At 39.0% G+C, this 26,969-nt stretch overlaps 1 protein-coding gene across 1 annotated transcript in view; it reads left to right on the forward strand.

Moving 5' to 3' along the window:
- Window positions 1–26,969, forward strand: part of PTPRZ1 (protein tyrosine phosphatase, receptor-type, Z polypeptide 1) — a 98,361-nt gene that overhangs the window by 12,939 nt on the left and 58,453 nt on the right. The window contains exons 2-5 of the mRNA XM_010156459.1: window positions 21,041–21,220; window positions 23,056–23,207; window positions 24,635–24,730; window positions 24,986–25,052. Of these exons, the coding sequence (XP_010154761.1) occupies window positions 24,635–24,730; window positions 24,986–25,052 (163 nt within the window). The 5' untranslated portion in view covers window positions 21,041–21,220; window positions 23,056–23,207. The remainder of the gene's footprint in view (window positions 1–21,040; window positions 21,221–23,055; window positions 23,208–24,634; window positions 24,731–24,985; window positions 25,053–26,969) is intronic.

Genomic DNA, 26,969 nt, shown 5'->3' on the forward strand with positions numbered 1-26,969 from the left:
TGCAAATTCATGGAGGACACTATGCTGGAAATTGCAAGAATTTTGGGTGACATAATCCAAATTCAAAATGAGCTTGATGAATTAATGAAATTTTCTGAAATCAATCAGATTGAATTTGTCAATACAATGGTAACAGTAAGCAGCAAATACTTTAATTGTGTAAGAAAACCAAGCATATAGCTGCAAAATGTGGACTGTCTGGTTAGGTGGCTATATGGCAGTTAGCTATAATTGCATCTGAATTAACAATATGCTGTTGTTGCAAAAATGGCAATCCCATTTTGAGGTGAATTAACTGGAAGGATGTATAAGGCATGGGAGGCAATTATTCTGCTCTACTTGTCACTAGGAAGGTCTCAGCTGTTCTTCTGTATCCATCCTTGGGCCACACACTTGTAGAAAAGACAGTGACAAATTGAGAGGAGGTACGCAGAAGAAGCAAAAAGAATGATGGGGGTCTAAGAAAGCCCAAACTCCTGGGAAAAAATGAAAGAAAAAAGTTAGTATAGCAAAAGGAGTTATAGTAGTCTTCAAATATTTAAAAGTTGTTTTAAAGTGGTCAGTTGCTCTCCATTCCACTGAAGTGACAAGGATGAATCAGTTTAATTTGCAGAAGAGAAGGTCTAGGTGCAATTTTAGGAAAACTGTGAAAGTAGCTAAAGTCAGGTTGCATAGGAAGGCTGTGGAATCACCCTCATTTCAAAAAAAAATGGGGAAGACAAGTCCTAGTGAGGGATAGTCTAATTATACTTGATCCTATAATGAAGGAAAGGACCCAGATGACCTTTCAGTCTTACACATCCATGATGAAAGCATCATCGCATATAAATTAAGGATAACTTGAGACCCTAATCCATCATCTTTCAAACAGCACCTAGTGTATGTGTTGTGGAGACAAGGAGAATACTACCAGCCGTTCCTGAAGTTACCCAGATTTTCAGCCCTTTGTCAATCATCAACAATTTGTCTAAGAAAATTATTTTCTGTGCTGTGTCATTTCCCCATTTTTGACTGTTTAAGGCTGTGGGAGGAAGGACTGAAGGGATTATTCCAGGCAGAAGTGTGGTTTTTATAAGGAGACCCAGAATAATGTATAACTTCTCTCTTTTAAAAATAAAAAAAAGGGCAATTATTTCTCTGAAAGCCTTAAAATGTCCTCATTTTGGATCTGTAACCTAGAAGGGTGAGGTAGCTTTTATTTTATCAGCTCACTTTCTGCATAGGGCAAGTGTTTCTTGGGCAAGATGTTACTGAAATAAAATTGAATTAATTTAATGTTATCTGGGTGATTTAGACTACTGTAATTATTTTGAATGGATCTAATGGAGCCAAAACTTCTGTGTGAGGGCTGTGACTCTTTAAGCCACTCAGACTTGTTTCTAAGGCTTGTCTGATTTTAACCTACAATTTCAATTTGACATGGAAGATTTCTTGTAACTCTGAGTTCATAACTTTTTGTGGGTTTTATCAATCACTCCTCCGAAGGTCTCATTTGCTTTCTATGGACATCTTGCTTTTCCTTGGACATTTGTTGCAGACAGTTTGAGATTAAATTGATTTCATTTTCTGTCTTTTGGGCTACTGCAAACCCGCAGTCATACATGCTCATTGCTCCCGTCTGAGGGAAAATCTCTTCATGGTAGTGGGATGTCAGTGCTTTCTTTCTCGTGCTGCTGAAAAGCTCTGGCCAGATGAACCATCAGCAGCTGAAAACTGCTAGCTTTCCTGTTGGAGCAGCCCAAAGGTCAGATATTCTGCATTTGTGCTGCTTTTAGCCTCTCTATGTGTGGGCACAGTGTGGACTAGCAGAGCCTGTCGTGTCATCAAGCCTTAGCTTAGTCCTGTCATAGCCATGCAGCTGCACAGCATCACCTATTCACCCATCTAATGGCTTCTAGTGGACACTCTGCATTTGTCCTAGCATTCACATTTTTAGTTAGCTTGACAACAGGAGAACTCAGCTTTGTCAGCTGTCTCAGAACACCTCTACAAACCCGGTCAAGCAGCACGGTGCATCATTGGTGCTCACGCATTTGCCCTTGGTGAATCAGTTTCCTGCGTGTCACACTTTTTTGCTTTCTGCCTAGCTGATGATTTCCTTATAATATTCCCAGAGGTGACTGCACCATGGTGTATGATGAATCCGTGTCCCTGGGAGGATAATGTTAGGTTTCTTTTGTGTGTCATAATGATACTGCATAATGGAGCCAGAATATACATATGCCTGGAGATGGAATAGTTACAAACAAAACCAACCCAACAATGGCAAATCTAGAATAAATACTTGGAATCACTTTTTTAAATGTCAGGTTTGTATCTGCACATCCTCATCAATGTTTCATATATGTTCTTCAAAACAAAAACCACTTTCTGTTTGCTAACTAGCCCAGAGCAATGACATCATTGTGTAAGTTTTGTTCACGCTTTTATAATAAACTGGCACATTATAGGAGATAAGTAGATGCTCTTTTAACCTAAGGTATAATAATATACACATTTAGGAACTGATTCCAGCTAAGCAGTCCCTTGAGGTTACTGGGATCTGAAGACACTGCAATTTACTTACTTAAGCACTCATCTGATTTAAAGACAGAGATGCAGTCAGGAAAAAAGTCTCTCTGTCACTTCCCAAACATCTTTCTTCTTCCCTCAAACACCTTTCTGTAACCCAAAGTGTCTATTGTAGCTGTCAGAAATCGTTGACCTTTTTCTGGAAGCAGAGCACGGAATTGCTGGTGTGTATGAGGAGCAGGGCTGTCTGTTGTCTGCCTCTACATAAGGGCATCATGTTCATCAGGCTCAAGTATCACTTTTTTTTTTTTAAATTTTCAAAGGAAGCATCCACTGCTATTAATTAGTTAAAGTGAAATGAAATACACAGTTAAACAATATTTTTCTGTTAAAATGCCATTTTTCAATTTTCTTTTTACCTATTTGCGTTATCCATCTTACACACTCTAAAGTTTATAGCTCGCAGTGTCCAAAGTTACAGGCTCCTACATGAACATGAACTCTAACCTCCTGCAGCTCCTCTCTTATTTCTGCAGTGTAGTACAATCTTCCTGCAAGCTGGTGCAGCTCACTGGGACTGAGGTTTCAGATGCAGCTTCCTCACCTCTCAAATTAGATTGTCTCTGAATAAAAGGCAAAAAACAGACCTAGGAGGAGAGACCAGACTTCAGGCTATTCCCTTGCCCTCCTTCACCTCCACTAAATGCTATAACCACAAGGTCAAAATCAGGCCTATTTTCACCTTGACAGCTGATGTCTCTTGCTGCCCAGAGGCTACAGCAGCCCAGCCTCTTTGGAAATGGTGGCCACTTCTCTTTTACTGGTTAGGCCTTTTCCTAATGTCTTGGCATAACTCCTTCAGGAAGAATAAACTCAAGAATTCAAGTCACTGCTTCCTCACCCAGTGCTCTAGCCACTAGTGCAGATGCAGCAGTACGTTATCTGTGGCCATCATCCCCATTACCGTTAAGAGAGAACCGATTGAACTGGACAGATTGGACTGCCCTTTCAAAGGTGCCTGCCTTCAATATTTATGAACACTGGATCTCCCCCTGCACATCCTTTCACCTTCAGCTCTGTAAGCGTATTTCACCACTTGCATTAGGTGTATTGCATTAAGCCTGTGCACTGCCACAGAGAGATGACCAAAAAATTCAGTTCATTTTCCCTCAGTTTCTTTTTGAGTGAAAATATAACATGTGGATGCTCAGAGGAAAAACATCCTTTAAAAATAGGCAGTGTGATTGTCAAACCTCAGAGGCTGAAAAATGTGATCCCCCAAATCACGTCATCTGATTTTCTTGACAATGACTGACTGGGTTTCAAGTTGGCAGCAGGCATTCTTTAAACTCTGTGCAGGGCAGCAAACCTGCAGTTTAAAAGCCAAAATCTTAAGCAGAAATGCAGTCTATGAAATTTTGAAATGGCTAAATGTTTCTTAAAGGTTATTTATATATCCACTTCTTATTTTTCATCCTCTGCTTCAATGAAGGTTCTTTTTACATTCCACAGTTCATGTAGGAGGCTGTGCAAGGAGTTATTAATAAAATATTAATGCTGTCATCCCACAGGACATATTGTTTATACCGTTAAAGATGGAGATTACATCTCAGATCAATGGAGCAATTTTTTAAAAACCTCTTCCTAAAGCAGCAGTTGGAGTACGATTACAGTTGTCCACAGTAGTTATATCATACAGCAAATTAGGAAATATATGTCAGGACCCATTATTCTAATGGGGGTCTTGTATGATTTTTAAACGATGTAAGTGGATGCCAGGCTTGCAAACCAATGACCCTCTTTGAAACAATACCCCCAGTAGAGAGGAGAGGACAAAAATACTGTTGACTTGTGCATGGCTGTCAAGTTAATGCTTCACAGAATCCCACAACACTAATCGTCTTTCTTGAATGCAAGTTCTTCCTTTCCTTAGCTCCCTCATAAGGTATCCCTTAAGCACTCATTAGGCCAACGCAGCTGAAAATTGGTAAATTTGTTTTCGATGTCAGCTACCACCATCTAAGTCCTGGCCAGATACAAAAGAGACAGCACTATACTGCTGATGTCACTTTGTTTCATGTAATATTTGTAAAGAAACATTTTGTTTTCAAAACCCATTAAAACGGAGTAAGATATTATATATTTATGCTTCATCAAATGCCCAGTATGTACAAGAATGAGAACTATAAAACTGTACAAAGCAGAGGATGGAAATTCTCAGTCCTAAATGGCCATTTAAGTAGCACATCTGGAGAAATGCAACTGCCAAATTTTTAGCGAGCAGCAGCATTAACAAGGGAATCACTGTGGTATGTGTAATGGCGATATTTATTTTATGCAACATGAGTTTGTCCTAATACTAAATTGAATTATGTACTACATTAAAGGCAAGATCGTGTTTTACAGTTTTTCAACGGGCTTTTCTCATTGTGGGACAGGGACTTGTCGATCCTAATCTGAAGGTGTGAGTTTCTGCAGATATACAGCTGCAGACAGTTCAAATGTCAAGGGAATGCAGAGTGGGCAAGGGCAGGGAGTAAAGCTCCTTTAGTACTCTGCCTGCAAGCTGGGGATTATTTGAACAGTGATCAAATGTTCTCAGGAAATGTGTTTGAATTAAATTCTGCTCAGCTAAGAAGTGAGACAAGGACACAATTGTCAGCAAAATCCCTCCTTGATTTGAGGCTGAATACTAGTATCGTAAGTCCCTCACAGTGTCCCTCAGTATTTTACTTTGCTGGAATGGCAGTAGTATTACAGGTTGACAGCGCAGAAGCTGGCAAGGACAGTGGTCTTCAGGCTCTGCTCTCTGACATTGCCAGTGTGGTCATACAATATGATTTTCCAGCCTGTGGAGTAGTATATACAACATATACCCAGGTTTTTTGGATCCCATAAATGAGATGGACTGCCCAGAATAGCCATTCAGAACACTTGTCACGCCCTAGGAGCTCTAAGCTTTGGCATAGCTTATGCAGGTCTAGTGAAGAGGTTTTAGTTCTGACTTGGCTTCTCAAGTCCATATTCTTTTTTCTTTACAAGGTTCAGTATAATGGGAAAAGCATATTACTGCATATCTTCGTCAAAACCCGTCTAAAGATGGTCCTGGGCAACCGTTTGTAGATTACCTTGTTTGAGCAGGGGGGTTAGACTGTGATGCCCAGAGGTCCCTTCCACCCTCAACCATTTTGTGGTTCTGTAATTCTGAGTAACAGTCACACAAAAGACAGATCATTACTAAACTGGTAAAGGAAGGAAATACAAGAATCTGGCAAGCTAAGAGATGATAAGAGTGAGTGAGTCTCAAGAAATGTTTCTATGGCAAATCTCCACAGAATAAGTTTCGAAGACAACCACCAGTCAAGGTATTATTTATCAGAACTGTGGTGTGACAGAATATTAGCAGAAGTAGAGACAATATAAAAAAAAAAATCAAACTTATTTTCAACAGATCTCCGGTGACTCACAGTCACAGACTGGCAGTATTTTCTGTGAAATCAAAAACATCTTTTCTTTGCAGAAACAATTGCATGGAAACTCCTCCCATTGAGTCTTCTAGATTTGATGTTTCCCCACAGGGAGGTAGGATGTACTGGAAACAAGAGATTCTGGGTATTATTGCAAGATAAAGCTGATTTTCATAAAGGAAAGGGTTGTTGCTGCCTACAGCAGAGAGAAATTATTAAAAAAAGAATTCACAATTACATGCAAGAAGCTGTCTCTGCATTTTCTCAGAAACTTTCATTTACATAGTGCTTTTTGCCTTGCTTTCCCACCCACAAGCTCCCACCTTTTTCTCATATAATATGTTATTCCTATCTTAGAATTGATGCAGAAGAATCATATAATTCACCTACAGGGTTTTTGATCAGTCCCTTCAGCTATAAATCTCTGTGTAAATGTCATGCAAGTCGTTCACGAGTGGTATTAATCTTTTCATATCATCAAAACTATACCAAGAGATATAGATTCAATACTTGGGCTTTAGTATGCCTTGACTGCAAAATGCCTTAGCTAGAAATTCCAGCCTTTTGTGTTCTCTTTAACCATGATAATCTTTTGCCACACTTTCCACCACAATTGCAGTCAATGTCTACATTAGCCATCCACAGCTATCCTGGTTTGGGAGAAACTATACACAGATCCTCAAAGAATGAGGACACTGGGAGATTGTGACACATACACTGTGGTGTAGAGTGCACATGGTATACACCAGGGAAATTTAAAAAAAAAAAATGTTTTAAAACAGTAAGTGGTTGGTTTATTCTTTGCATACCCTGGGTGAGGTTTTTATCTCCTATTTTCCTGATTATCACTTTTTATATGCAATCTGAGTTTCTTGTTTGAGAATATAGGAATTAAACATCATCATTTGATATAGACTTTGGTCAGTAGTCATGGAGCTGTCTCAGAAATTTCTTAATGCATGCTATTTGGTGCTAAATGCCATATCGCAAATACTAGCCATTGTGCTGGACTAGCAAATACGAAACAACTAGAAATTTATTATATTTCATCATTTGTAGCAGTTACTTGCTCTAACTGTTTAATAATAATGGAGGTTGAGTTGCCACAGAAATATGAACCATTTATACAAACAGATCAATGATACACAAGGTGTTTTGTGGCCATCGGTACATTCTGTGACCAGAATAGCTGCCTGCCCACATGGATCTGGATGTGGGACTGAGGCCAAATTCAAATGAGAACCAAAACACCAGAGAAATACTATAGAAGAATTAGACTATGATTTAAGGTTTCTATGTGCCAGAGGAAGCTACTTATGGAACAATCTAAGGTGCAAATTTGAAATGTGGTAGTTCTTTTGCAGTAATTTGCTGTGTAGAATTCTTAAGTGCACAAAGGTTTCAAATGTCCTGTTGTAAAAGCACTAATGGCTGAAGGAAAGTAGGGAACATATATCTTCTCCTAAGTTTACAGTTCAAGGTTGGGTATCTACATGATGTGCCTACATTAGGCATTTAAGCAACTGAAGCAGGAGTTACTTGTCTCAGAAGCCACCGATCAGCAGAAAGGTGCCTGTCTCAGCCCATTTGTGTCATCCTTACTCTTTCCTTGCCAAATACTACTACTGCTGGGCTACAAAATCAACCTTCCTTCTCCTTATCTTCTTACGACCTAATGATTCTTCAACTTTTAGCCTCACCATATCACTGCGCTGATGGGGTGAGTGAAGAGGACTTGCTCTTCTTCCCCCTTCAGTATTCTCAGGCCTTGTCATGGGAAATGCAAATTATGGGTCATGACTAATATTTGGTTTTTTGGCTGAGGAGGGTATTTAACGCATGTTCTCCCAAGTACACCGCCTGGCTGTAGCTGCTGGGATATTGTATTAAAATGGACATCGGGTCAATTGTTCTTGAATGGCAGTAGGTGCAGGTGTAAGGTTTTGCTTTCATCTTGGTGCTGTTGGTTGCACGGTCCTAGGGTCACTATGTCTGTGCCTTGGGAGATCATGGCAAGGGCTGACTAGACTGTGATTCCAAAATGGGCTTTGGTTTTAGTTGCTCAGCTTAGTCAAACTGACAGTGCCTCAGAGCACAGGCTAGAGTGCTCTACAGGATAGAGTGTTTAGGGAGATTCTGGTGAAAATTTGGGAACCTATGAACTCTAACTTGTCTCAAGAGACCATTGATCTTGATTAACTACACTTCAATTATCTACACAATAGGTGTGTATTAGTGAGATTTTGTCCTAATGGTTTACAGACATTTTTTTGTTATGGCTGTGAAGTTCCTTGCAGACTGAACAAAGAAGATTCATGTCACAAAATTTTTATTCTGGCATAATTCAGTAGCTGTGAGTTTTTCAAGATAAAATATCAAAATAACACTTACATTCAAGAGGACATGTCTAGGGTAGAGTAAATTTTTTCCTGAGCATAAAAGCAATAAAATTGTTACTTTATATTACAAGGGAAAAAGGAAAGGGGAAGTAGCAGTAGATAAAATTTCACTAAAACTTCATCTGCTTGTATAGGAGCCTGCAATAAAACTAGAAGTGTTGGGTTTTTTAAATACTTGGGATTGCTTGGTACTGAAGTTGCTTGTGTGCGTCAAATTCCCTCTTGGAACTGTCTGATTTCCTTTATGTGAATGATAGCATAACTCTTGTGGCAGAAGATAATTGCTTCTCTGCACTGGGGAGAGGTTTGATGGTTAGATGATGTTAATGTGTCAGGAATACCATGTGTTCCTCTTGCTCCTGCCATAGTAACAAGAAACATGCCTTTAGTTTATCCAACTGTGATAAAGTATGCTGGATCTCTTCCTCCTTGAATGCTTTACTTAGTAAAAAAAAAAAAATAAAGACTATATTTGCAGGTGGTAAAATATACCCTATGTACTTGATCCTTGGTAACAATGTGAAAAAAGTAATTAATGTGATTTTCTGATCCTCTTCTACTTTCCTGTGTGTAGAAATGAAAGGGGAATTTCTTTTTTCTCCACAGAGAAAAGAAAAAGAAAAATGATGACACAAATCTTCATAGAAGTTGATTATTCAGTGTATTAGCCATAGAAAAAAAGAAAGAAAAAATTAAGTTCTAAGCCATTAAAGAGTTTAGTAGATTTAAAGCAATATTGATATGAAAACTGGAATCCCCGCTATGAACTTTTGCCTCAGAGGGAGGAGGTTAGGCAGCAGTTTCTATTACTTAATACAAGTAGTGCAATGAATTCATTCTTAGTTTCAGAAAAAAAGCCCTGCTCCTAACAGCAGCAAGGCATTTTAGGCTAGTTTTATCACCAGAAGACTCACAGAGGGACAAGAACTTGCTGGCTGGCTGAGATAGATGTGAAACTACAATTGCCCAGAGATGCATAAATTGTGTGCCTCTGTAGCAGTTAATCCTGCTTCCATCCTCATTTCGAACAGTTTCCACTGTGAATGGAAAAGCTGTGAAGGTAAATGCTATTAACGGACAGTGAGTTGCCCATCTGAGGTGAGTTACACCTACTGCTCAATAGCTTTTAGCTATGCACTCTTGAGAAGAACTACTCAGCATTCAAAGCGACTTTGAAAGTTCTTAATACTGAAAGATTCCAGAAACTGGTTAGGCCTTTTAATAGATCCGCAAAGGAAAAAAAGAGATTCGCTCAACATGTTTGTGGAAGAAATACTTGGAAGAAATATCCATTGTGTTATTTGCCTAATACTATTACCACATCAAGGTTGGGTAAAACCGACTCAGTGGAAGAGCTGGTAAAGAGTGGTTTTGAGGATACGATAGTCTCAAAAAAAGACTAATCAAGTAATAGTATTACTTAAACTTAACATGGAATATTATCAAAGAGTCATATACATCCACTGATTTTGCTGTGGCAGTTCTGAAATTATCTGTTATAAAGTCTGCAGAAAACATGGAAACATAATGGTAACACTGAAATTATACTCATCCCAAATAAAGTAGTACCATTAGTGCAGGAACGTTTGTGGAATGTTAAGAGGGAGTTGGTTTTTAACATTTTGCATTTATTCGGCGGAGGAGGGGGCGGGGGGGGGAGAAGGGAATTAAAGGTTTTGCTATTGTAGTCAGCGTCCTTGCTAAAGAGCCATTTTATGAACTAGAATTGGCTTTCTAAAGTAAAAAGTAGAATATGATAAGAAATTGTGTAGATAAGCACACATACAGCTATATCTCTGTGTAAAAAATCCATATGGTTCAATATAATACTATATAACAAATTTCTGCCCATCACCTCCTCTTATCCTTACCATTATGCAAATACAATATGTATTGAAATTGCCACAGAAGTGTGATACCAAATCCTGCTAAAATATGCTAAAAAGAAATCCCACTTTCCTATGGTATTATTTTCTTCTGGAGATGTGTAGGAGATTCATTTTGTAAAAATTGAAGCTCTGCAAAAATGAGAACCTGCGGAGCAAAAAACCAGAATTACTGTTATGTCCTTTTGGACATTAGGGTAATTTATCTGCTGGCATCTGCTGGGACTGACTGGGCAGTGATGTAATCCACTAGTCTTTTTATTCTTATATTTGTCTTGCTTTGGTTTATTTTTATCTTGTCCTTGCTTTTCAGGATCTTTATGTTATTCTTCACAGTTGAAATAAATGCCTTTTAGCCATTCAAGGTTAAATGCCAAATTTTTTCATGGCTGTTTGTGGAATTTTTGCATCCAAGGTTCAACTAGTGTTGTTTAGTAGTGATTTTTTATGTATGCACAGCCGATCTGATCCAAAGCCCAGAGCACCTACTTGTGATTTATTTATGTACTTCAGCAGGCTTTGGATCAGAACTCATGACTGTGGCCTTTATGAGACATATTATTCTTGTAGATAGGCTAGTACTGACAAAAGTTATTTTCCTAGGTGATAGCATAATAGCACGCATGTTTGGTAACAGGAAAAAGTGCCCCTGTGGTATCCTACCACAGGACTTTTCATGGAACTAAACAGACTGCTTATTAACATTGAATGCTCCATGGGGGAGGGAGGGAAGAGGAAGTGGAGTGGGGGATGGAGGAAGGTCATTCCACAACAGGAGAGAAAAGGAAACCATATTGATTTTCTTAGTGAAAGCAAATATTGTTAGATCTGTTGATCTGTTGAGAAGCTGAGAAGGAGGAAATTATGTGCTCTCTTTTAAAATTCATCATTGTATTTTGCTTCTGTGCCGAGTGCCTGGTTCTGCCACCCAAGATAATTTCTAAAATACAGCAGAGTCTAACTTGTAGCAATGAGGAGTGAAAGGTGAAGACTGTCATAGTGCAATTCATTAGACTTAGATGGTGATCTGTACTCTGGTAAGAATGAGGTTTCTTGCTGTTGTAGATGGATTTCACTGTGCTCATCTCCTGGGACTAAATCAACTATCACTTGTCAGACAGATGCTAAATGCTGCACTTGAAGCAGATTATTGCTTTCTCTTTCTTTGCTCCAGCTGATGGTCCTTTAAAGTGCATTTTTGGGTCTGTTTAAAATCAGTGCAAGCTTTGAGTCTATACAGTTTTTGTCATATGCAGCCAATACATTTCTAATAGAATGGTACTTGCATGATATGGGGCAGAGGGAGATACCTCCATAAGCTTCATTTATGCCCATGTTCACCAACAGAAAGATGATATACATCCACTTGTTCTCTGTGCAGTAGCTGTAAGTTTGGGAGTAAACATTACTTCCAGGAAGCACAGCTGAACTGTGATGGGGCTGTACCATGCTGGAAAGCTGTTGCTTTTATTCTGCAAATCAGGGTGGGTTTAGAGGACAAAGCCTGTGATTGTCCCATTTTATTCATCCATCCTTGCTAGCAGTATGCCAAACAGCTCAAAAACAGATGCGGAGTCCTCTTCTTGTGGAAGACCAAACAGGCCTTTGACATTGCTGTGACACAAAATTAACAGCTAATTCTATGATATCCTGCATGGAAAAAAGTTCAACTGTAAGGTATATGAATTGAAGTTGTAGGTCCGCGGTGCTGACCTAAAAGCATTGGCCTAAAAGTGAGTCAGCACCATGTGTTCTAGCTCTGGGTATTTGTGATCTTGGAATTATCATTGTCACTCAACAGTGTTGTATTAATTTTCAAGACCTTAAGTATTACTAAAGGTAAAGGAAATCATTGCTGCAATCTGAATTCCTCAGAGCAAGGTTTAGACGTATTCAGGGCTTCCAATTAGGGCTTCACATATAGTTAAAAATTAAATAAAAGCAGGAGGAAGAATGTGTTTCTTTTTTACTGGACATTTTCCCATTTGGCACTGTACCAGATTTACTTGAAAAATATAGCTTAGATCTTAACACTACATGAATTATAAAAAATTTCTTGGCAAGTTTTCATTATATATCACTACATGATTCCCTAGCAGCACTTGTGTGCAAATTCAGGAGCAATGGGATGAGAATAATAGAAAAGAGGTATGTTAAAAGGTTGACTGAGTTTCTCTCCTAATCCTTCTCCTAGTCTAAACAGCTATCCCATTGAGTGCACTGCAAATGGAGCATCAGTGATAATCTGTATTTCTCTGGCATAGAAGTGTTTTTTCTAAGTAGCCTGCAATGGCCAGATTTATCAGGGAATGAAAGGAGAAGAGGAACAGCAAACAGTTGCTATATTGAAAGAAAGCTGTCCACTGGCATTTATCTTCCTACGCATTTTCCTCAGTAATTCACTTAGCCTGACTATGAATCATTATCAGACCAGGAAGAAAAATCACCAGACAGCCACTGTATTAATAATACTGATTACAGTTTTCCGTTGTATCTCAACAACTGTAGTTTATTCTATCTGATGTTTTTTTTCTGTGGGGATAAAGTGGAAAAAAGAAACAAAACCAAAAAAAACCCAAAACAAAACAAAATATTTTTCTCACTCAATTGCTTTATGGTTCTTTTATTGAGCAATGTCTCAGTGACTGTAGAAGTGAAGGAAGCATAAAGTTTATGTTCATATAAATAAAATAAAGATGAAGGAAAAATCTGATAATCTGAAGATAACAAAATTTTTATCTGAAATTTCCTGACTCATCTTCCAAGTTAGCTTTTAATAAGGGGTAAGTGGTCCAAAAAAGATTAACATACTAGAGTTCAGGTGAAGACAGGTTAGTGCTGTGCCATCTTTTAGGGTATTCTCCTCTGAAAAAATCCATATTTGTGTGTGTTTATACATTACTTACTGTCTTCTTTTGTGTGCACATATACACAATACAGTGTAGGTATGCTGACATTTACAACAAAAATTACAAGTAAGGCACTAAGCAAAATAATAATTAGATGTTTTGGCTTGCCTGAATGCATCTAGTTGCAAAGCAACTAGAATTTTTTGTTGGTTCTGTTCGCTTCATTTGAAATATTACACCCTACAGTAAGAAAATATATTGCATTCATTTCTCTGTCACTGCATGTGTACCAAAAAAATCCGTGGGATAAATATGTTTGGCTCCTGCTCATTTAAAAGCAAGTTAATTTATTACTGTTGGACTTTGAGGGTTTAAATGCTATTAAAGTTTTTCACAGTGGCCATCCAGTTACTCTGTGGGCTCACTCTCTTTAACATAACCAGTATAATTTCATTTTTAAACACTTGACCTAGACATTGGCAGGCAATCCAGTCTTGGAAAACCCACAAGCAATTAAATCACTGAGACAGGCATAATAATTGGCTAAGCCCAAACCTGGAAGCCAAAACTCCTTCTCTGTAGTTGTGGCTGTCTTGATAAGTAATTTCACCTGTTAAAGTCTGGACTTCTTCAATCTGAGGAATTTTTGTACACCTTATGCGACTATTCCTGCAGCTAATTGGGATTTTTAGAGGGGAAAAACACAAAACCCAAAAATCCTTACAGTGGAGATCAAGGTGAAGAAGAAATGTTGTCTTCTACTTGGTAATACGGAAAACTTAACCTTGCCTTTTTTTTTTTTTTTATGATTAGAATGTTTCCCTAGAATGCAATGTGTTATGTCATGGCCTTTGTATTATGAGGTATGGTAACATTCACAAGATTAGTTTTGGCAGTACTTCTTTCTTTGAGCTAGTAGTGCACTCTTCTAGAATGTAAATTAAAATCATTCTTCTGCCTTGGAGGATTAGAGACTGCATTGTGCAACTTTTGGTAATAATCTAAATGCCATATCTATTAACGGTATGAAGTATCCCAGGATTTGTTGATCTCCACCTCCTCTGTTCATCCAGTTTGGATGCCCTATCTAAATAGTGAAGCAGAAATAAGGAGGTTAAAGAAGAAGAATAGCTCTACAGTTTGGTGTTCAGAGTAGTATTGATTGGGCATCTAAATTTAAACTTTGTCCCAGTATGTGTACCCACATATTCTCATGGCCTTATTTCTGATTTCTCTTATCTTAGATAAAATGTGTTTGCTCTAAAAAGAAACCCTTGAAACTTCAAAGTGATAAGTCAATAACATTTTTGATAAGGCAAATCCATTATTAACAGTCCACACAGAGAGGATATCCTTCATCTCCTGTATGTGTCCAATCTATATTTATAAAAGTAATGGTATCTTATGGAGAGGAAGAAATTAAGTAGGGGTGAAGAATCCATCTCTCTTTTCTGCTGTCTTTCTTCTATAAGATAATCCCTATGGTTCACATCAATTTAAATCATGAAAAAATAAATGAGGTAGGAGCAATAGAAAATCTGAATCAGACCTATGATTATTTCTGACCTATGATTATTTCAGAGCTATGATTATTTCTGTACTACCCATTATTGCCCGTTTGAGAAGCAGTGTTTATACTCCATAACTGCATAGACTCTAAAACTTACATGGTTTTATATTGTATCCCAGTTTCCATCTAACAGAAGATACTTAACAGTGATGATGTTGAAACCTCCCTGTGTTTTAAAGCCTACACTTGTGAAGGAAGTATGGCTTCCTCACCAATATTTAAAACATTTCTTTTTCTGTAACTGTCATTAAAGCTACAGCTTCTTATGCCCCGAGGGGGCACACACTAGGAGTATGCCCATTCACAAGAAACATGATCCTAATAAAAGCTAAGAATGTGAACTGTGATGTCAAAACAACAGTTACTAAAGGGAAGTGCAGGGAAGTAGGATTTTCAAGTAAAGCATATCTGCTCACTAATGTAATTTTCTGACATTGTTATTAATCCCATAAAGCCCAAAGCATTATTTTTAAGATCATATTTTTTCAGAAACTACAGCCATATTCAGTACAAAGAAGAAACGCAGAGTACTTGTTTCATGTATACAGAATCCCATTCATTGGACTTGAGGTTTACATTTTAAGTTCTTTATGTACATTTTACATTGATTTGAAGATATATCTTCCATTTTTTCATAAATTGTGTATTACATTCAGCTGGTACTGATACATGGTAGTAAACAACAGTACTCAGAATGTAGGTTTGTAGCCCAGCAGCCACACACATAGTAGTGTATGAGCATGCTGAGAAAGCCCTCTCCTGGCATGTTGCTGGGAGGACCACAGCCCACGCAGCTTCACAGCTTGTCTTCAGCCCTGCTCACTCTTTACACTTGCATAGGATACTGACACACAGAGAGTTCTCTGATGGAGTTCTCTGCTTGTCTTTCAAGTATTTTTACAAAAGACAGAAGTGCAGATCTTCTAAAGACAGCAGCGGATATAAGTGGAGGCCAGAAGGAGAATTGGACATTTGATGCAGGGGTGGGATCACTGGGACTAATGATGAGGAGCAGAGTTAGGTGCAAACATTTCCTAGAAAGAAAGGTTAGGAAAATTTTTTTTGGACATTCTACCCCGGGCCAGAGTGGTAAAGGTTATGGTATAGGCAGTCTTCCATTAACTCTTAATCTGTTTTGTTCAGGCTCATTTTTATTCATTGTGACCTGTCAGTTACTTCTTCAGAGCTGACAGCTCTGACAAATATTGCTTCCTCTCTGCACTCTTCAAGATATATCATGCACATTTTTATTCTCCTCAGATTACCAAAGCACAGTTTGGGGGAATTCATTTTCATAGCTCAACAATATATTTCAAAATGGCTGGCACAGCTTTGATTTATGATTTCCATCATAACACCTACAGTAAAACAGTCTGCTCTTGTTTAAAAACATTTGGTTCTTTCGCTTTTACTTTGGCTTTCTGCAAGTCATGTAAACTGCAGCAGTTTCACCACCTGCAGCCTACACCCGATGCGTTTACGTTAACGCTTTAGTTCAGATTGGGAGTGGCTCTCTAAAGGAAAGCTCCTGGTTGCACCCCACTTGCCAAGCTTTGGTTTGCAGTTGTATTGCAGTGCGTGACATGGGTTCATCTCAAGTGATACTAAACAGATGTGTTGCAAGAAGATACCTAATGCACTTAAGCAGCTGATGGGCATTCAGCCCATTGGACCAGACAGAGCTCAGCTGAGGTAAAAACCTTCTGAAAGACACATGATATGGACAGCTGGTCCTCAACCCCAACTGTTTCCCTCTGTAAATCCACTGGTATTGGTCTGCACTAGTTGCTAATATAGACACAACCACTAGCCTCTCCGGCATTTGCTGCATTTATGCATAAACATGTATTTTGCTACTTAAGTATCAATTGGATCATCACCACTGAACTCCAGTTCCTTCTGGAATTCCCCATGTTCCTGCCCCATCTCAGAGCCTGCCATTGATTTCCTGTACATTTCATTCCATAGCTTTTGATCAATGCTATAACTTCTCAGTAGTTACGCAGGTGTGATTTTCCTCTTGACATGCAAAATGTACACAGATATTGTTCTTCCTTACTGAGCTCAATATAATTTTTACCTTAGAAAGAGCGCTTCCACATTGTCTGCGTTCCTCAGGGATGAGATCACTTGTAGTTTGCAATTGTAAGCAATAATGGTGTCCTTCGCTTATGTAGCTTTTTCATCTACATCAGCTGCTGGACCACAAAGAAGAAAACTGATTAAAAGCTGTCAAATACCTATTCAGGATTGCCAGCAGGAGCATTGGTTTGGTGCATTCATTTAATTTGTCATAGCTGGAAGTCTTATCTTTTGTCCTCTGCAACCATGAAATACACCTTTTCTTTTACCCTTGGTTGATTTCAAGCTAGCATTCATACAGATAGCATAGATATTTTTTCTTTCTGCTGACCGGAGAGTAGCTGAAACAGTATTCACATGTTTTTCATGCATAATATACATAGAACAGCTTCTTATCGTGACTATTGCTGAGTGTATGGCATATGAAAATTGCTGTTCTAAAACTTTCTTTGGGGCATAAAGATGCATGGATCCTGTAAGATTTCAGTAAGGTGTAAACAGCAAAGTTCTTTATGAAAGGAGAATCTTTTTATCATAATCACTTACTTGACTGAATTGCCTTTGTTTTTACACAGAAAAAAAAGGCAGAACATTATCAGGACTTTTAACAGGTTTGAGGTCTTTCTGGGCACAGGAAATAATGTTCTTCATCTCACCAAGCCTTCTGAGTCCCCTCATTTCTTTTTGGCAATACTTATGTGCTGGTTTAAGTCAGGAAAGAGTTATCTTGCTTCACAGTGGCTGGTATGAAGCTATGTTTCTGGATTTACCCTGAGAAAAGTACTGATAAGGTGTCTTTTCAGCTCATACTGTGAAGTGCTTGCACCAAATTCAAGGTCTGTCTCAGCTTCTGATACTGCAGCTGCATTCCCAACTTTCTCGCTACAGGCAGTGTCGGGGACGGACACACCATTCAGACAGCTGACCCAAACTGACCAAAGGACCATTTCATCCCATAGCACGTGATGCTCTGTACATAAGAAGGGAGTGGGCTCGGGCGACCATTACAGTCTTTTCACTCTTTCACTAGCTCCTGTGTGAACTCTGTTAGCTCCTTAACTCCTTTGCTAACTCCTTTGTTAGCTGCTTTGCAAACTCCTTTACTTGCCTGTTCATTAGTGAGTTGGGGGGTTGGTTGGCTTGCCCATCGTGCTGTTGCTCACAGGATTTGCTTGGACTCAGCTGCAATTGTGCTCAGGCTGCGGCTCTCGGGCTCTCTGGCTCTGACTCTCACTAATCAGCACTTGGTTGTGCATTAGTCAGTGGGTGGTGAGAAATTGTAGCGTATGTTTTATTCCCTATTATTTTAATTACTTAGTAGTAGTAGTACTTTTATATATCCATTTTATAGATATATTATTCATTTATATTCAATTTTTTTAGTAAATATTTCTTACCTCAATTTTACGAGCTTCCTTGTCTGTTTCTTCCAATTCTCCCCCTCCACTGGAGGAGAGATGGGAGGTGTTTGAGCAGCTTCGTGGTATTTTGCTGGCCAGAGTTAAACCACAACAACTTACAAAAAGCTTCACATCCAGGCTGAACGAATAAACTTCCTTGGTCCGGTCACAGCATTGCTGTATTGCCTACCGCAAGCATCCTATCTAACTCTGTGTGCCCTGTCTCAGGACATTGTGGCGGATTACAGTGTTGGCACGGCACTGTCTTCTGGGATGAGCTAAGCTTACTATTGTTATCATTAACTTCATGCTAGGGATTTGTTATATTATACACTGCGGCACAGATAACGACTATCAAGTCAAAGAATTTACATTCTACATAACAAAACCACAGAATATGAAACAATGAAGGTTGGAAGATTACACTTCCTCCAATTTTAATGTATTTGTTTTAATTGTACCTGATAGTGGATAGTAGGGAATTTAAAGAGAAGATGCAAAAATAGGATATTTGCATTCATCAAAAGAAGCATGGAAGAAAGTACCCACACTAACTGGGGGAGTAATTTGAGTAATATTTTCAGTCAGTTCTAATGTCAGTGGTGGGAAGAGCAGAGTAAGGGGAATGCATGTTGGGGAAAAAATATGTGATGATGTTCTGAAGGAGAGACATGGCTGAGGTGAGCAATGAGTGTGGGTACTACTGAGTAGTGAGTACTACTATGAGTAGTGGGTTCTACTGCCTTGGGGCAACAGCAGGAGCCTGGAGAAGTTTTGGGCTATGGCAAAAGGAAGGAGCAAAAGAAACAAATAATGCAGTGAGGGAGTGCAGTCTAATTAGGAGGGAGAGCCGTGGGCAGCTAGCCTGGCCCAAAATGACAAAGACTTTAAAGGGGCCAGGGAGGGCTCTAAAGAGTTTGCTGCAGCTTGGAAAATCACTGAGCTGGCTGAAAGCAGACCTGGCAACAAGGATCAGTCTGCAAGGGTGCACAGGACAAGCCAAAAATTATTTCTGTCCTGTCTGACCATGTCTGAGGCTTTTCTGTTTAAAAAGTTAATTATTCTCATTCATATTTAAATAAAATTGGCTTTCCTAGTTTTAAAAGCCTTCAATATTTTTTAGAAAATTTACTATAGAAGAACTGAGCAGATTCATCTCGACATTTTGGTTGTCTTGGGCTCAGAATTTCTTAAGGGAGGCTTTTGAGAGAGAAGGTGAAATATTAGCCATTCTTTTCATATGAAAAGCACATTAGAAACCAGGATATTGCATTGTTACCCCAGGTGCTAAACTGCAACTGACAGCTAATGTCCAGGAGATGCATGACTTGAAGAGGAGCTGGAAGCTTACCCTGTGTGCCACTCCTAAGGGGACCACTGCTTGCTTGGTACAGGGCTCTAATCCCCACATGCAGGAGATATAACCCTATGACGTAAATTCATTTTGGTTTGCTTGGCTGTTGTGCCTAGCAGTTCCTTCTGTTGCTGTTTACAAGAAATAAATGGGTTTATATACCATCTGACCTGCAGTACTTCTGGTGCAGCAAGTGATATTGCTAACTCGCTTGACTTGATACTTGTTGAATAATTTAGCTCAGGTTTGTTTCTAGGTAGCTAGCTATCCAGATGAACATCTTGTATTACTGCCTATTGTCATGGTGACAGGGCTGGCTGCATCTCTTCTTCCCTCATCTTTCTGAGTACAATATGAGGGCTGTCCTTGCCTGGGGTACAATATAGCAAATCTTCTGCTGACAGACTTGGATGTAGCGCAGCAGCCTGTAAATGAGCACTGGCTCATTTCAACACGTCTAATCGTATTCAAATGTGTGCATTGGATGCACTAATATTAGCGCTTAACTACTAGTAAGTGGGAAGCTAACTGAAGCAATTATATTTTCTTAGGTCTGTGCAGTCAACTCTAGGTTTTAATTAGCCCTTTGAAAGTGTTACCATAATTCCCTCTGAGGGAAAAAAATATTTATATGTATGCAAGCACATAAACATACACAAAACATTTGTATTATTTATATTACTATATTGTAGAAACAAAAGACTCTCAGAGCAGCTACTAACCCCTCACACTGACCTGTAGACTACTTGAGCATCTCTGATGGAAAATAATCAAGTCTTTGGTCAAAGATGTGCTGTGTCCATGTTGTTTATGTCCGAACTGGCCCCTGTGGAATGCCATGCCAACCCCTGTGCTCTGGAGAAGATGCCCTGCTGCAGCACAGCACATCCTGGCCACTCTCCCCTGGCAGGTGCAAAGGGAGAGGGCTGGAATCTGGTTCATGGCCCTCCATGGGAAAGCCAGGACATGCAGCCAGGCTCTCCAGCCGGAGCATCACTGACCTTTTTCCTTTTTCATGGTAGAATCACTCTACCTTTTTCCCTCTATGCAAGGATTATTTTTTTTTTAAAGTTCTGACTGCTTTTATTTATGCAAAAATCTTATTGGATGACTGACTTCATTGGGCAGAAGGAATGTTAATGACATTCGTATGATTAAAAGAGTTATTTGGAAAGGAAAGTCTTGCAGTACATCCCATTTTTTTGAATGCCAATTTCTTTCAACTGAAAGCTCTTTCCCCCTGTTTTATTTATTATTTCTGTATATGGTGAGGGGAGGGTTTGTGTTTTCTGCTTTCCCTAGAGATTCATAAGTATCTATGATGTCTAAAGTGGTCAAAAAGTGACTTAACTATTGAAGATCAGATGCAATGGTAGGTAGGCTAAGTATTGCTACAGATAAGGCCTAAAAGAAGGGCAGGTACTCTGGTCACAGGTTACAAACTGTTATTTAAAATTCCGACATTAAAAAATACATGGATGCCAGTTTTAAAGGTATTTACCCCAAATGTTTTGATTTCTAGGGACTTTGAACCAAAAGAACTGGGGAAAGAAATATTCAGCCTGCAATGGTGCCAAACAATCTCCTATTAATATAGATGAAGATCTTACCCAAGTAAACGTGAATCTGAAGAAACTTAAATTCCATGGATGGGAAAAGGAAACTTTGGAAGATACTTTCATTCGCAACACTGGCAAAACAGGTAAAAAGTCAGATTTCCTGTCTGGTGTTAAATGAGGTCAGAAAAGTGATCCAGGACAATCAACCAAGGACATTTAATGAAGCATTTTCATTCCACTTTTTCTCACCTTGTGCATTCTGAATGTATCCATTACATTAAAAAAAAAAAAAAAGGCAGGTGATGACAATAGCTAAGCATAACAGAGAAATCACTCAAACACAAATGAAAATTATATGAACAGAGAGTCAAAGCAATCACATCATTACTGTCTTCCCAGCATGAGCACTTCACTGAAGCTAAACAGTATTTAGCATTTGCTATGAAATAATATCTATTCCTGCATATTTAGAATCTGTAACAAATATACAAAAATGATCTTTTAAAAGTATGAATAGTTTACCTACTCATCTGGAGGCTCTTCCTGGTTGAGTTGTGTTTTCAAAAAACTCAGGATTGCATTCATCTCTCCTACACATCAACACCTATAATGTAGGCACTTGTGTCTGTATTACTCACTTTGAGTTCTTCTTTACAGTCAAAGAAGAGAAATAGCTTCTGTTATGGTCAGATTTGTCTTATGTATCTTAGAAATGTGTTTTAGAAAAAAGTGATTTATGCCTACAAGTGTCTATTTCTCCCAGCCATAAAGGAAGAGAAGCTTATGGTGGCATTTACATTGTCAGACAAATCTTGCAACCACTTTGCTGTATAAATGCAGGGTAACAGTAACGAAAAGCTCTTTGTTGGAAGTACTGGTTCTTGTTACAAACATATATATGAGGAAGGTATATCTTAACAACTGTCCTTGGCCTTCTACCAGTTCCAGTGAGACCCCTAGACCAAATATTTTATTTATTTTATTTTATTTTATTTCATTTCATTTTTTCGTGTCATTGTTCCTAATTTCTGCTCTTGGTCCCATCATGTACTTCCTACATAATACTCCACAAACCACTTACTTCTCTCTTGCCCTACTACGAGGTAAATAGCGCATTTGTCTTTTCAAGAGATCCCTGAGGAAACATTCTTTTAAGTCCATAAAAGTGAACTGAGCTATTCTTCATCTACAACAATTCAGATATTATAAAAGACACTGCTAAACCCTGCAGATAAAATTGTCTTCAAGGTCTTGAAGAGAGAAATGTGATGAAACTGAACTCCATTAGTGCTGTTTTAGCAAAAGGTCAAACAATTCACAGTCACTGGAGGTGGGAAAGCCAAACGTGGGGCTTCGGTCTATTCCACCCTGCTCATTCGCTCCGGAAGAGAAATGCTCAGTCCCGTCTACAGTTTGTGTACAGTTAAGTCCTGCACATCACCTTGTCCCAGGGGAGATTGTTCCACAGCTACGGGGTCTCACAGACAGGACAGTCCTCCTAGGAACCGGCTAAAAGTTTCTTTTCACGTGTTGCCTCATGATTTGTACCTAGAGTTATAATAATAATGGTGGCGGGGTAATTTCCTTCTTGTTAAAAACACAGGTGCTTTCAGGAAGCTTTAAGGAATTTCTTTTCTTAGATGGTCAGACTGGTGGCTAAGGCAGTTTTCTGAGCTTTTTAGCATAGTTCTGTGCTAGTTTCAAGCAACAGGAGACCAATAAAATACTGCACTTCACTAGATTACTATTTTATGAATTTCAGCATGAAACGATATGTATTTCTCCGTGCTAACAGTAAATTACCACACTTCTTACTTTGTTTAAATAACCAGTTTCCTGTCAAATTGCTTATGAAATACAAGGAAAAAGGAGTATCATATTTACCTTTTAGCACCTAATACTGAAATATGAGTCATAGATGCCTTGGCTGGCTTTTATATTGACACTCCTTTTTCCCCCCCTCTCTCTCTTTGTTCAGTGGAAATTAACCTGACAAATGATTATTATGTAAGCGGAGGTGGCTTAGACACCATATTCAAAGCAAGCAAGATCACTTTTCACTGGGGAAAATGCAACGGGTCGTCAGACGGATCGGAACATAGTTTAGAAGGACAAAAATTTCCTCTTGAGGTAAAGTCCCGAAAAAAGTAATACTGTTTACTAAATACTTTTGTTTATCACTTGATCAAAGTCTATTTGCCAATATAATCATTTGCTTAAATCCAAATTAATGGTATTTGAATTATGCATTTGAGAAGGGCAACATCAAGCATTACTTTGTGGCATGTTGAGGATGTCTAAACTGTGTGATCTCACTCACATCTTCTAAGATGACATGAGGTCTTGCTAATCTGACAAGTTCAAGCTCCCACTGACAGTTAAGCTCCTACAGGTGTGGCCCATCACATTCCACAGCAGTCAGTTGTTTAAAGTGTAAATGGACTTTCCAAAGCTGGGGCTTTGCTGAGAGACCATGCGAGTTGCTGGGCGTTACTGACACAAAGCGCGGCCCACATTGCTGGGCTGGAAAGAGCTGGCAGTGGCATGCCAGGAGCCACCTTACGAGAGCAAGTCCTGGGTGCAGCCACATTCACGGACACCCAGGCCAGTGCACCCTGACTGGTTTGGCAAAATAGCTTGCAACAGCATGGGGATGGGATGGAGAGGAGTAGCTCTTGCTGAGATCTATGAGGGCACTATGCAGACCACACTTTCAACCCTCAACATGGCATTGTAATGATCTTCCAGCTAAAAAAGGGTAGCTATGGCAGGCAACCATGCTGCTCCTCACCCTGAGCGCTTTGGACTTCTATGTCAGAGCAAAGCAATAGAGCCAAGGTTGTCCTATACTCTGTGGAGATCTGTGAGCCAGGAGCTTTTCCTGGGCAGTATCATTTCCTTTACCTCATTAACCATTTAAAAATTCACACTCCACCTGTCCTGCCAAGGCATCAGAGAGAATATTCTCCTCTGTCATTATCTCACGAAAAGCTAGTAGGAGCAGGACAGTCCCCCATTCCTGTTGGTTACCCAGCACTGGAGATTTCCCAGCTGCATCCAGAGGAAGGGGTGCAACAAGCCCAATGTCCATGACAGCAGTCAAATATGGGCACAAAATACCTGGTGATCTTTTATTACCAATGCTTCTCTGCACTTACTGCAAGGCAGATGCAGAGGGGACATCCTGCCTTATTTGTCATGTTTTGTGGCTGATTTCAAGATTGATCTCACTGGAGTACTCTAGGTTAGGTGTCCAGTGTCAGCAAGGTATCTCAGCTTTCTGTATTATCCATGGACAGATTTATGCTCCTTGAAAAGATAGCTCCTGCATACTTAGTGGTTTTTCCGGACAGGTCGTTTTCAAATATGTAGCGGCTGATGAATTCCATTCTATATCTTCAGATAAGACATGTGACATAAGTAAAAAATGCATATATTTGTAAATAAATGTGTTGCTTGGACATTTTTTCTCAAAATGGGAATATAAATAATGGCATCAATTATTTTTCTTTCATTTTTGGTACATATATAAAATTTTAATATATTTTTATTTGCAGATGCAAATCTACTGCTATGATGCAGATCAGTTTACAAATTTTGAAGAAGCAATTAAAGGAAATGGAAAGTTAAGAGCTTTATCAATTCTGTTTGAGGTAAACAAAATATATCTTTGTGTTGTTAAACAAGCTTTGAAACATGGCAGATGTTCAAACTGAATTTAACTGGTTCCAGTGTGTGATCACAGAGTTAAAAATTTACATATATCTTTCTAATTTATTCTTACAAAAAAGCAAATGGGCAAAATACATTTGCTGTGCTTTAAGTTATCTACAATTTTGATAGTAAACTGCAACTTTTTTTTTTCATGAAGTCTGTACTGTTAAAAAAATGTAATTTCTTCCTAACAGATTGGACTAGAAGATAATCTGGATTATAAATCAATCATTAATGGAGTAGATAGTGTTAGTCGTTTTGGTAAGTCTGTCTCCATGTTTTCTTGATTACTCATTAGAATAAATTCCATTTCAGTGTAATTATGAAACCTTAAAGACATTGGGGAGCATGGTTCTCTAGAGCTCAGCCATGTCTATTTTGTTAGAAACAAGAGAAGTCATCTGAATAGACTGACAAGCTGGGCAATCACAAACCATACAAAATTTCACAAGAGCAAGTGCCAGATTGTGCACCTGGGACTGGGTAATCCTGGCTACATGTACAAACTGGGGACAACAGACTGGAGAACAGCCCCGCAGAAAGAGATCTGGAGTTTCGTGTTGATGGCAAGCTGAATATGAGTCAACACTGTACCCTGGCAGCAAAAAGGGCCAACCATGTCCTGGGGTGCATCAAGCATCATAGCTAACCAGTCCCACTCTACACTGCACTGGTGCAGCCTCACCTCGGGTCCTGTGTGCAGTTCTGGGTGCCTCAGTATAAGGACATCAGAGTATTAGAGTGTGGCCAGAGGAGGGTGACAAAGATGGTGAAAGGTCACGAGGAACAGCTGAGGTCACTTGGCTTGTTCATCTTGGAGGAGAGAAGGCTGAGGGGTGACCTCATCACACCCTACAACCTTCTCAAGGTGGCGAGTGGAGAGGGAGGTGCTGATCTTTTCTCTCTGGTGACCAGAGATAGGACACGAGGTAATGGAATGAAGCTGCGTTAGGGGAAGTTCAAACTGGACATGAGGAAAAAGTTCTTCACTGAGAATGTGGTCAGGCACTGGAATAGGCTCCTCAGGGAAGAAGCACCTGGAACATGGCATCAAGCCTGTCAGAGTTGAAGGAGCATCTGAACAACGCTCTTAGTCATATGGCTTAGTTTTAGGTAGTCCTCCAAGGAGCAGGGATTTGGACTCGATGATCGTTATGGGTCCCTTCCAACTCAAGATATTCTGTGATTCTATAATTCATTTACCCCAAAACTGACTATTTGTAAGTGTAAGCAGTAAGTGTAAATGAATAAATATATCAATAATGAGGAATTTACAATTCTTTAAATGCTAAATCAAGAGAAATGCCTGATTAGTTCTGTGAGTTTTCTTAGTTACACATTTTGGGATTTTCATATGCATTTGGAAGCCATATAACCCTGTTGCAGCCATCCAAGATGTATCTTACAAGTGTGAGACCATATGAATATCTGTATTCAGTAGATGGAGAGGAATTCTTTTTTCAGTAGCTCCTGTGTAAATCTGAAATAATTCAATTATATTATATTTGTATTAGCATTATTCTAACCAAATGTTGACACTCTGGTGTTTTAAAATCCCTTGTGGTTTTGTGTCAGAGTACATGGACTTCAGGGTGGTACATGAGATCTGGGTTCTGTTTCTAACTCAGTTTCACAATGGCTTCGCAGAAAGATAAACATGAATGAGCTCTATCTTAAACAGGGATATTTTCTTCCACCATGGCCATGACCTTAAGTAAACAGCTAACCTTGCTGCAGTTTTCCTGTATGTAATGATACTTGAGCTTTTAAGCCCCTTAAGATCAACAGCTTGAAAGTGTAAAAAGCTATTAGTCCACTATTTAAAAAGTTTTCTAAAGTAGGACACTAAAATCAAGATCATTTTTCTCCAGAAAACAAACACCATTCAGCAAATACATAAGGAAACAACTTTCATAAATTGCAAAGACAGAGGAGGGGGAAATATAAAGCAGTTAAGATTTATTATCTTTGTGTGTCATCTTCTATGAAACACAAAGGAGAACGAGTAATACATCAAGGCAGATACTGTCCAACAGCCTTGGAAGGAGCTGTAAAACTATCAGCAGCAAGAATCAAGATACAGCACTACATGGCACTTCAACAATGAGTAGAAAATCGTTTTCTCGAAGAAAATGCAAATGAGCTCTGAAAATTCAGGTCATGACTAAATCAAGTTGT

Source organism: Eurypyga helias, unplaced genomic scaffold (assembly GCF_000690775.1).
Source record: "Eurypyga helias isolate BGI_N326 unplaced genomic scaffold, ASM69077v1 scaffold348, whole genome shotgun sequence".
Lineage (NCBI taxonomy): Eukaryota > Metazoa > Chordata > Aves > Eurypygiformes > Eurypygidae > Eurypyga > Eurypyga helias.